The sequence below is a fragment of the Homarus americanus genome, unplaced genomic scaffold (genome assembly GCF_018991925.1).
Source record: "Homarus americanus isolate GMGI-L3 unplaced genomic scaffold, GMGI_Hamer_2.0 scaffold27777, whole genome shotgun sequence".
Taxonomy (NCBI): Eukaryota; Metazoa; Arthropoda; class Malacostraca; order Decapoda; family Nephropidae; genus Homarus; species Homarus americanus.
Genome location: NW_024724131.1, coordinates 11,212 through 23,805, shown reverse-complemented (window position 1 = coordinate 23,805; position 12,594 = coordinate 11,212). Strand labels below are relative to the sequence as shown.

The 12,594-nt window shown below is 42.8% G+C and overlaps 1 protein-coding gene across 3 annotated transcripts; it reads left to right on the top strand.

Annotated features, from left to right (window-relative positions):
• The first annotated feature begins 2,550 nt into the window (after positions 1–2,550).
• Positions 2,551–12,220, top strand: LOC121864063. 3 transcript variants are annotated; one of them, XM_042362962.1, is made up of 6 exons: positions 2,552–2,699; positions 7,519–7,611; positions 8,237–8,353; positions 8,681–8,824; positions 8,958–9,064; positions 11,565–12,220. In XM_042362962.1, exons 2-6 carry the CDS (start codon positions 7,522–7,524, stop codon positions 12,016–12,018), a joined length of 912 nt encoding a protein of 303 aa, XP_042218896.1. In that variant the 5' UTR covers positions 2,552–2,699; positions 7,519–7,521; the 3' UTR covers positions 12,019–12,220. The 3 variants fall into 3 exon arrangements, with proteins under 3 accessions (XP_042218897.1, XP_042218896.1, XP_042218895.1); XM_042362961.1 differs by having other exon boundaries at positions 2,553–2,699; positions 11,559–12,220; XM_042362963.1 differs by lacking the exon at positions 8,237–8,353 and having other exon boundaries at positions 2,551–2,699; positions 11,559–12,220.
• Positions 12,221–12,594: the final 374 nt, after the last annotated feature.

Here is a 12,594-nt window from a genome sequence, read left to right as displayed (position 1 = left end):
CGCCGAAATTGCCCACATGGACAAAGCAGAGCTGAGTGAGCTCCTCAAGGAGCAGCAGCTCCAAGTTGTGAAGAAGCTGTCCGACACCACTGCCCTCATCGGACACCACTCCACCCTACCCAAGGAAGCCCAACTGGCGTGGGTAACTGTGCCAGTCAAGCCCTACTGCAGACCGAAACGGTGTTACAAATGCCAGCACTATGGACACACTGTAAACAAGTGTGAGGCGCAGGAAGACACCTGCTCCATGTGTGGCAGCCCTGGACACCGCTACACGGTCTGCCCCAACACAGAGAAAAAATGCGCTGCCTGTAGTGGCCCACACTCCTCCGCCGACCGGACCTGTCCCAGATGGAAGGAGGAATGCAGGGTAGCCAAGGCTCGTCTTGCGAAAAAACTGAGCTACAAAGAGGCCCTCCTTGCTGTACGCTCCCAAGAAAAGAAAAAACCAGCAGTAAAGAAAAACCAAGAAAAGAAAACTCAACAGAAGCCGCCCACCACACAGAACCAAGAACACCACGTGGCCCGTGGTGCTGAAGCCCACGCGGCCCGTGGTGCTGAAGCCCATGAGGTCAACCTCACCCTCTCTGAATTCTTCCACACCTATGAGGACTTAATACACGAAGAAGACGAACAAGAAGACCCAAACACAAACGAATGGACACTCCAAGAGAGCAAGAAGAGAAGGAGAGTGAGAAGAAAATCGACATCAAGCTAAGAAGACCAAGACATCCCCTCCACACAAGAAACCAAAACACATCAAGCCGACCAAGCACTGAACATCCATTGCCCAACCCAACACGCACCTGACGCCTGACCTGACGCTTGACCTGACGCTTGACCTGACGCTAGCCTGGCCTTGTCTTGTCGCCTCCCTGCCGCGTCCAGCCGGGTTGTTGCTGCTGCCCCCATCTTATAATCCCTCACGCAAGCGGTGTTTAGCCACTGCATCTGTTCTCTCCTCCTAAAATTCACTTCAATCCTCCCTTTATTCTTCTCCTGAACCTCCTTCCCCCCTGTCACTAGCATTTTTCGATTCGATTCGGCTGTACGCCACACAGACACTCTCTCTCCCTCACCATGAACGGTTACGAGTTTGTTAACGTGGCGCGGATACGTCCGGACACGCCGACCTGCCCCAAGAAACTAAACCTCCTAGTTCTCCAGAAGTTTTTCGAAGCTAATGGGATCGTGGGGGTCACCAAGGTGGAGCGTCTAAAGCTCCATGGTGACATCAAGATCACCTTCGCCGAGAAGGGCATGCTCGCTCAACTCGCGGAGATCCCAGACATCAACGGCATTCCTTTTAAAATGTTTGCCTTCATGTGGGACAACTTGAAGCTGGGTGTAATCTCCCACGCCGAAATTGCCCACATGGACAAAGCAGAGCTGAGTGAGCTCCTCAAGGAGCAGCAGCTCCAAGTTGTGAAGAAGCTGTCCGACACCACTGCCCTCATCGGACACCACTCCACCCTACCCAAGGAAGCTCAACTGGCGGGGGTAACTATGCCAGTCAAGCCCTACTGCAGACCGAAACGGTGTTACAAATGCCAGCACTATGGACACACTGTAAACAAGTGTGAGGCGCAGGAAGACACCTGCTCCATGTGTGGCAGCCCTGGACACCGCTACACGGCCTGCCCCAACACAGAGAAAAAATGCGTTGCCTGTGGTGGCCCACACTCCTCCGCCGACCGGACCTGCCCCAGATGGAAGGAGGAATGCAGGGTAGCCAAGGCTCGTCTTGAGAAAAAACTGAGCTACAAAGAGGCCCTCCTTGCTGTACGCTCCCAAGAAAAGAAAAAACCAGCAGTAAAGAAAAACCAAGAAAAGAAAACTCAACAGAAGCAGCCCACCACACAGAACCAAGAACACCACGTGGCCCGTGATGCTGAAGCCCACGAGGCCTGTGGTGCTGAAGCCCACGTGGTCAACCTCTCCCTCTCTGAATTCTTCCACACCTATGAGGACTTAAAACACGAGGAAGACGAAGAAGAAGAAGACCCAAACACAAACGAATGGACAATTCAAGAGAGCAAGAAAAGGAGGAGAGTGAGAAGAAAATCTACATCAAGCTAAGAAGACCAAGACATCCCCTCCACACAAGAAACCAAAACACAATCAAGCCGACCAAGCACTGAACATCCATTGCCCAACCCAACACGCACCTGACGCTTGACCTGACGCTAGCCTGGCTTCGTCTTGTCGCCTCCCGGCCGCGTCCAGGCGAGTTGTTGCTGCTGCCTCCATCTTACAATCCCTCACGCAAGCGGTGTTTAGCCACTGCATCTGTTCTCTCCTCCTAAAATTCACTTCAATCCTCCCTTTATTCTTCCCCTGAACCTCTTTCCCCCCTGTCACTAGCATTTTCGATTTTTTTTTTTTGGCTGTACGCTGATTGGCTGGTCGGAGTGCGGCCGGAGCTCAGTTGGAAGTTGTAGGGGAGAGTAGCCACTACAAGTGATTCGACATAATGAAGTTAACCGAACCACTTTTCCGGTTGTGGCATAATGGGTAACACCAAGACCCCCTGATAAGAGCCCTCAATTTCACTGTCAACCTCAGTACACAACATCAGGCGTTGCAGTAAACACGGCCCGGTCTCTCTATCATTGCCAGCGTTCCTATATAATTCACTGAGGATTTAGAGTCACCCGCCTCTTACAATCATCCACACTGAGCTTCAGTCATTCTTGGAGGTACAGTACAGTGTATAATTACATACAACTACAACAGGTGCTGATCAAATGAAAGTTATATCATGTCCTGTTCTGTGGTCGGCGGTCAGGTCTCTCATCTTTATATATCTGCTTCATGACTCTTGTACAAGTCATTAAACAGTATATATATATGGAAACCAGCACCAAAAACAAAGTGACGGACTCATCAAGTGTGTGGTAAAATGGATCAGTTTGCGGTGAGCTGTGGAATTGTGCGCTAAATACTGGTCCTGTGAGCGGTAGCGTAAAAAGGACTACAGAGTAGAGGCCACTAAGGGTGTTTATCAGACCCCAGTGACCGTGATTATTATAGCACTAAATGTAACAGAGTATTTCCAGTACATTGTTTGTTTAAGTCGGTACATTGAAGTTTGATCAGGTGCTAAATGCCAAGTGTGGATACAGCCTCGGTATATTAGCTATCTTGCCATCAGATATAAAGTTCGGACATTGCCTACACCAGTGGTCCTCAGCCTGTAGTTCGTCACATTATGGAGCCCTCAAGGGTTTATTAGAAATTTGTGAAATATTTGAGAATTTTTTGTCAGAGTGAAATAAATGAAAATGTGATAAATTCATGCGAAATTATAGAGGGGGGGTGGCGGAAGAGATGAACGTTTGTCCCGAGTCTTTTGTGTATATGACGTATTTCTCACAGACCGGGCCCAGAGATAGAGGGAGTCAGCCTTCTCACTAAAGGGAAACACTTTATATATATATATATATATATATATATATATATATATGTATATATATATATATATATATATATATATATATATATATATATATATATATAGCAAGAGTGGGGAGAGAAAAGGAGAGAAGAGAAGACGGGAATGCTGCGTTTAGCAAAAGGGGTAAGATGCAGTTTCTTAGAACAAATTTTTAGGGGGGTCGTATGTATGTTCTCTCAGCACATGAGGGCAGTGCTGTTTTCTTTTAGGGGGGGTCGAGTGTTAGCGGGAGAGAAAAGGAGAGAAGAGAAGACAAATGCTGCATTTAGCACGTTAAAGGGGTGAGAAGCAGTCCTTAGAACAAATTTTTAGGGGGGTCGTATGTGTGGTTTCTCAGCACATGAGGACAGTGCTGTCTTTTTTTAGGGGGGTCGATTGTAATACTCAGAAATTTCAGAGTAATTTCGAATGCCCCGCCATTGGCAACACTGAGCGTTCAAGGTCGCGGGAGGGAAAAGAGCGCTGCCTGCTCATAGCGAGAGATTGCGGAACTAGGCCTAAATGATATTAAATGTAATTTACCGAATTAATAATGATGCGATTCATGAAGTAAGGGACTATTATTGAATTTGAAATTATTATAGATCGTTTATCAGTCTGAATAATGTTACGGGTGTCCCAAGGAGTTATTAGTTAGGCGGAAAATATGTCACGTAGGCATAGCTAACACCTTGAGAGGACGCGATGCTGGCTGGGCCTCAGTCGTGGGGAGCAGTTAGGCAGACAAGACGTCCCTGCGCGTCTGTCACGGAAATAGTCACGTGGCCTAGTCACCTGTGCTGCGCTATTGCAGTATAACAAGTAAGTCTCAGTCGATCTCAGACAGGGTTAGATAGGGCAGTGGTAAAGTAAACTAGAGCTAACAGGGTTTCCGTCAAAACCCACTTGACTGGAGTTGACTGCGAGAGATTGACTGCCGTTTGAGACTGCCGTTGATGATTGAGGGTGGCGATTGTCGCCATTGGACCGATCAGTGTAGGCCTGTCACTGTTTAGCGGGGTAGCAAAGGATCTCTTGAGTGAACGAGTGCTTCCGACAACTAAAACGACGGGACCAGCATCCACAGTGGGTGATCAGTTCTTACCACTTGGGTGCACAACACCACATGTCCCGAGCAGCTTAGTGAAACCCTCTTGCTAACGGGAAGCTAAAGTTTCTCTCAACTGTACAAGGTCTAATTGGCTCACTCCCTTCCGCTTTATGGACGCACTGGGAGTACACTGAGGCTATCTGAGTAAACTAATGGTCACACACTGAGACCGTGAGTCTAGGTCTCTAGGAGATACCTAGAGGAACATCTTCCCTCCCTTATTACGGGTGTAGTTAACACCATTCCTCAGACTGATATTATCTTGACGTGTGTAGTTTAATAGTCCTAAATAATTTTGATAGTATTGTTTTTGAATGTTTGTGCCATTAAGCGGAACCAGAGTGATACTGTGATTTGATTCTTTTAATGCATCTAATTGTTCTTCATAATTCTGATCTCAGGTATAACCTTTGTTCCCCAGAGTAGTGGTTAAGTTAGGTTAGGAAGTGTGCATTCAAAGAAAGAAAGTTCACTTCTTATTTCTAAAACTGATATTTTGTGAAAGTCTTTATGTCTGAAATATGTGTAAGCAACATTATCAGTTCTATTGTTGTGTTTAATACTTTATATATGTTGAAAAACAATTGTTTGTTCAGCAATTCCGACTGTTATATATATATATATATATATATATATATATATATATATATATATATATATATATATATATATATATATATATGTAACCGGTCGGAATTTGCTGGACTTTAAGTTCTCACTTGACTTGGGGTTTATTAAAAATTAATAGATGGTAATGGCAGTGGAAGCGCCCCTTTGAGAAAAATCCCGAACCAGCACAAGAACACTTAAATCTACTACACAAAATGAATTGTCCGTGACCCGTGGAAGGATAGCGTCTGTGACTGGGATGAATGAGACACACTGTAAAATTTAGACACTTATATTCCCTCCAACACTACAAACACAATCAAATAATGGTACACCAATATGCGCACCTCTTAACTTAAACTTAAAACACTACTCTGGGGAATAAAAGTTATACATGACATAGAAATTATTAGAAACACAGGCAACAATAAATTTGAAGTATTAAGAAATGTTGCTTGCACACATGAACAGGCCTTAAGGCTTTCCCAAAATAATACCAGTCACTTAGGAAATGGTACTAAAAAATAAGAAATTAAATACTCCACAATGAATAGGCCTTAAGGGTCTTCAACAAAATAATATCAGTCACTGAGGAATGGTAATAAAATTTAAGAAATTAAATACTCTATAATGAATAGGCCTTAAGGGCACTCAACAAAATTATAGCACCCCAACAGATGCACACTTCCTAACCTAACTTAACCACTACTCTGGGGAACAAGGTTATACCTGAGATCAGAATTATGAAGAACAATTAGAGGCATTAAAAGAATCAAATCACAGTATCACTCTGGTTCCACTTAATGGCACAAACATTCAAAACAATATTATCAAAATTATTTAAGAAATATTAACTACACACGTCAAGATAATATCAGTCTGAGGAGGGGTGTTAACTACACCCGTAATAATGAAGATAAAATGTTCCTCTAGGTATCTCCTAGAGTCCTAGACTCACGGTCTCAGTGTGTGACCATTAATATACTCAGATAGCCTCAGTGTACTCCCAGTGCGTCCATGGGCAGGAAGAGAGTGAGCCAATCAGACCTTGTGCAGTTGAGAGAAACTTTAGCTTCCCGTTAGCAAGAGGGTTTCACTAGCTGACCGAGGACACGTGGTGTTGTGCACCGGAGTGGTAAGAACTGATCACCCACTGCCGATGCTGGTCCCGTGTCGTTTTAGTTGTCGGGAGCACTCGTTCACTCAAGAGATCCTTTGCTACCCCGCTAAACAGTGACAGGCCTACACTGATCGGTCCATTGGCGACAATCGCCACCCTCAATCATCAACGGCAGTCTCAACGGCAGTCAATCTCTCGCAGTCAACTTCGGTCAACTCCAATCAAGTGGGTTCTGACGGAAACCCTGAAATGAACTCACTGTTAGCTCTAGTTTACTTTATCACTGCCCTATCTAACCCTGTCTGAGATCGAATGAGACTTACTTGTTATACTGCAATAGCGCAGCACAGGTGACTAGGCCACGTGACTATTTCTGATGGACGCGCGGAACGTCTTGTCTGTGTGAATGCTCTCCGGGACTGGCCTAGCCAGCGTCGTGTCTCCCCAAGGCGCTAGCTTGGGCCTACGTGATATATTTTCCGCCTAACTAATAACTCCTTGGGACACCCGTAACATTATTCAGACTGCTAAACGATCTATAATAATTTCAAATTCAATAATAGTCCTTTAACTTCATGAATCGCATCATTATTAATTCGGTAAATTACATTTAATATCATATAGGCCTAGTTCCGCAGTCTCTCGCTACGAGCAGGCAGCGCTCCCTCCCCTCAGATGACCTTGAACGCTCAGTATCACTCATGGCGGGGCATTTGAAATTACTCTGAAATTTCTGAATATTACATATATATATATATATATATATATATATATATATATATATATATATATATATATATATATATATATATATATATATATATATATATATATATATATATATATATATATATAATTTTGTTCACATATGCCTGAGGGGCATACTGCCAGAGGTACTTATATTCTAAGCTTAGTCTAGCGGTTACATCTTGTAATCTAGTCATCTTGTTACTTGCCCCATATACATGTTTCACTTGATACATCTCATCATGGTAAACAATGGATTGACTAGTACCTGTTTGTACTTGTCTACTGGCTTCAAATTCATCGTTTTTTTCTCGATTACAGTTTGTAATGTTCTGTTTGACACAACTAGATGGTATAAACATTTGTTATTGTTGGCATCAACTTTATCATGTTGACTAATGCCTGAGAGAGGTAGAGGTGCTGTGGCCAGTGGCGGCGCGCTGGGGTCAGTCAATGTGTCAACTCTGGCAATCTGTGTGTGTGTGACCCCCACAGGTGATGGCTGGCCGCTTCCTCAGGTGTGTGCACGGGAAGGAGTTGCTGGCGCTGAAGGAGAGACTAGCAGCCCATCTGCCCAACTCTGCCATTGTGAGTTATCGCCTCTTACCATGTTCTAAAATTACCACAAACATTACACAGCCTATGATGCTAAACCATTGATAAAAATGTGATGGCACGAACCAACCAAATCTAACTTTACCGTCTAGACCAGACCTGACCTGACCTAACCTGACCTAACCTAAACTGATACAAAACACACTAAACCCGAGGTGCCAAACTGACAAAGCCCGGGGACAACATTTATACTTTGTGAAAGTCAGAAATTAATTATTTATAAAATAGACATTCGGTCAAGAGAACAAACGATGGACCAGTAGTTGGTCAAATGTACTGAAACTTTAATAGATCTTCTGTGGGGAAAAATGGAGATTTCAATCTAGAAAACGGGAGAAGGTGTTGACGGTGAAGACTCTGTCATAAGTAGCGTTTGGGGGAGCACCATCACTCCTATACCACTCATTGTGGCTGCGACTCTCACCACACCATTCACCTTAATGTCTGGGGAAAACATCAGAGGAGACCAAGTCCCGGTAAATACACAACTACTGATTGTGGAAGTGTCTTGTGTTGTGATGACCAAGACAACAATTAAAAGTAGGTGCCTAGACACACTTTTATGTCGATTTTATGTTTTATTCTTCAACCCCGGCAGCTGCACGGGACGGTCGAGACAGGAATACGTTATGGACTAATGGAGAAATTAGGAATAAAGTTGTTTATCCCAAAACACAGTGGCAGTCTGGTGGTGGCTACCCCAGCCTTCACTACGGTAAGTCTGGTGTGGATATGTTGCCCTCTTATTGTGTATCCATCTGCATGAATATATGTCTTGATTATGTAAATATATTTCAATGCAAGAGAATGATTCTTGGAAATGCTTTCATACTGAACAGTCCATAACCTCTGTAATTTACTGTACCTCTCCCCTCCACTTATCTTGTATGTATAATAATATTTTAGTCTGTACTGTACTTAAGTCGTGTGTAGCCGCTCTTCTTGTATTTCCATACCAGTTTGCATAATTTGTACATGAAACTTTGTTCCATAGGATCATGGGGGTATGTGTTTCTCATACATTTGGTATTGTGGTGTCCAGAAAAAGGTGCAGAGTTTGTCAGTGTTCTGGAACCCGGAGGAGGAAGACGAGGAGGAGGTGGCGCAGATGATCGGATCGTTGCCTGGCATCGACTGGAGGAAACCTGTGTTCTTCAGTACCAGTTCCAAGACCATCTCCAGCAAGGTAAGTCACCTGTAGCCTTCACTACTCCACAGTCACTCTGCTGTACAGCATGGTAAAAAGCCCGTTCTGTTAGCTGTCTCTACCAAGCCCATTCATACACACACACACACACTATACTGTATATACTTTACAGGTGACGAGTATAGGGAATAACCAGCTGGTCGGCGACGGAAACATAGAGGCTCATACGGTCGAAGATTCATCTATGTACGAAATCCCTCCACAACTGCCGCATATCCAGTAAGTGACTTAATCCTTGTTAAAAAACAATTATATACTGTATATATATATATATATATATATATATATATATATATATATATATATATATATATATATATATATATATATATATATATATATATATATATATATATATATATATACAGTCGATAAGATAAATCTTGATAAAATCACACAGGGAAAGGGGAAACAATGGAGCACCTTAGCTTTCGTCTTTATTCAAGACATCTTCAGAGGCAACTGAATTACATGGACCGAGAGAGGCTTAAGTACACAGGGTGACCTTACTAAACATGAGGTCAGGTCATAAACATGACATCCTCTAATCCGCACACCAACAACACCACACACGCAGAGGAGCTAAAGAGAAAGGGCGACGTGACAGGTCAAAAATATGGGACCCACTAATCATCTATCCTACATCTAACTCCAATACTTTCAAAGCATTTTTAACCTTGGGCCACTGACAAATAAATTTGTGTAACATATTATCAGTTTTGTACTGACCATCACTAAGGTTTAGGAAATTTAATTCCCTAATCAAACTAGCTTCAACCAGAAGTCTTTCTGTGACACATGATGATTTGTACACTTCTAAGCTGTTTTCCCAATCACTGGGATGATTATTGTTCCTAACATGAACGAACAGTGCACTGCTTTCAGATGCTGTTCTGATAATGTACTTGTGCTGTTTGATTCTGAGTTGCAATGCTTTCCCAGTCTGTCCTCAATAGTTTCCATTACAGCTGCTACATGGAATGCAGTAAACACTTCCATTTACATTCAAGGTTGGGCTATTCTTGATTAATATATAGTAATAGTTGAGTCATACTTAAAAACAACATTTATATTTAATAATTTAAGGGACTGAACTAACGGGACAAATTCATTGCAATAAGGTAGAGTCAAAATATTCCTAAATGTAGGAATTTGCCACCTGGTTTGAGTAGAATGAAAGGATTTTTTAGCCCAAGTTTTTGTGCAATGGACTGAATGTGTTTCAGTTCCTCATCAATAAATTCTGGGTCACAAATATGCAAACATCTCAAAAACATAGCAGAAAAAACTGACATTTTGGTAGATTCCAGGTGACTCGATAAAGAATGTATGAAACTGTCTACCTGTGTAGGCTTTCTGTACACCTTAAATTTATAGTTATGACCATTTCTAATGATAAGCATATCAAGAAATGGAAGGGATCCATTTATTTCTCTTTCAATTTTGAATGTAATACTAGGGACAAGATCATTAAGCTTGTCTAAAAATTCCAATGGGTCTCTGTTTCTAGGCCAAAGACAAAGAACATCATCTACATATCTATACCATGGAGGAATAAAGTCCCCTATATTGGGTAGTAATCTAGCCTCAAAAAACTCCATATAAATACAGGCTAAAGGAGCAGAAAGACAATTACCCATGCTCATGCCAATTATTTGCATGTAAAACTTCCCATTTGACCTAAACACATTGTCAGTGTTATTTATTTATTTATTTTTTATTTTATTTTTTTTATTGGGCACTCCCCTACATCCTCGTGTAAGGTGAAGCGCAAAAGCGTTTACAGCGCCCAACAGGGAAGCATGCTAAGTTCATGCTTGCCTTTATGTCTCACGAGTTACGGGCGTAGAAGCCTGAAGAGTCAGTGGTTTATGTCATGAAGTTATTGGAAGCTCCAACAACTTTCCCTTAATACGAATTCGCAACTTTCGACTTACAACAGGTACCTACTTTACTGCTAGGTGAACAGGTACTAATGGGGGCTAGGAAATAAGTCCAAACAACTTCCACCGGCCCGGGATATTGCCACGCACAAATTGTGGGCACCGGCCACATGTTAAGTGAAGAAACTGTTTACACCTCAGAATAGCGAGATGAAGCTGGTAGCAGCTATGTGACAGCCTGAGGGACAGACTATCGCCTTTTACTGTACATCTTGATTCTCGTCAGCCAACATCTTCCTGCAGGACGTTAGATTTGCTCTCGTTGATCTAACCCTAGACCCCAAAACGTGTGTGTGATTGTGAACTGTTGAATCCTCTGAGAACTCTAAATAACTTTAATAAGTGTAATTATTAACTGTTTATTGATCGTATCATTCAAACTGTGTCCTGATGTACCAGCAGTTGTTATATGTGAACTGTATTCAACAGGTTTTGACCGAATTATACTCATCGCGTCAACGACAAGGGTCTTATTGTCCTGCACAAACCAAAATCGCTCCAATGAGCGGTTACAGTCATTAACGCATAACTCTATCAATTTGAGAAAAGTATCATGTTCAATAGTCATATCTAACGGTTGTAATTTATCTTTAAGAAATGAAAGTAGGCCTTTCACTGGTACTCTATTGAAAAGTGAATTTACATCAAAACTTATATATTATATATAAATATATTGTTTTCCATTACTAATGTATTTATCGTTCGTTTTATTGCACAGTATTCTTGTTGCTTCCTTTCAAAAAATATTTATTTCCCCTTTTTCTATGCAGGTGCAGCCCTCCTGAAGGATTCTACCTGGACAGTCTCCGGCCTGAGGAGGTGGCCTTGGTGATGCCCTTCTGGATGTATCAGTGGACTGAAACCTATAGCGGCCACGAGACTTTACTCCGGAGCGTCCCGTCGGTGGCTCTTCGCAAAAGGGGAGATGGTGACCCCACCTCCAAGGACCAGCTGGTGGGTTGGATCCATCTGTACAACAACGGGATCTTAGGCAACTTTTTCGTCTTGCCAGAGTACCGTGGTCAAGGCCTGAGTAAAGTCATTTTATACGAGCTTGTCTGGAAGGTACAAAAGGATGGCCTCTTTACCTACGGTATTTTTGACGCCCACATGAAAAAGTACGGGGAGAATACTAAGAAATATGGCACCGTCAGGCATATGGACATGGAGGCTGTGTTTTACCTGGCCAAGGGCGACACTGTTGACGGCTTCATGAAAACCTTGTTATAACGTGACGAAGGAACTTAAAATGTTTTCTCTAAGTACTAATGACACCTACAGAAATAATCGTGATACCATTCGCATACGTATTTAATCACACCATATTAAGTCTGCTACGAATACAAATGATACTAAATGTTGTAAAATCATTCCTTCAGATAAATGTCCAGTATATTATATCAGGTGCCACTAATAAAACTCAGGCTCTCAATTGACTCATCCATGTCACTATTATTATCCACTCTGTATCTGTATTTTTCTTGCTAAATAAACTCACTAGCGTAGCTAGGGGGCAGGGGGCGGTCCGCCCCAGGCCCGGGCGGCACTTTTGGGTCTGCTCATCACCCATATCTGCAGCTACTGGAGACGTTAATCCATCCCTTTGTATCGGCGGCAAGTTAATCCTTGTCGTGTCTGACCTAACACCTGACCCACATCATCACGGCCACGTCATGAGCTACACCCTTGCTATGCGCCCCCGCCACACACACAACCTGTAACCTGTTGAGGATTAAGGAAACAACTTCAAACAAGTACGCCAGTGAGCTCATGTGGTGTGGGTCAGGTGTTAGGTCAGACACGACG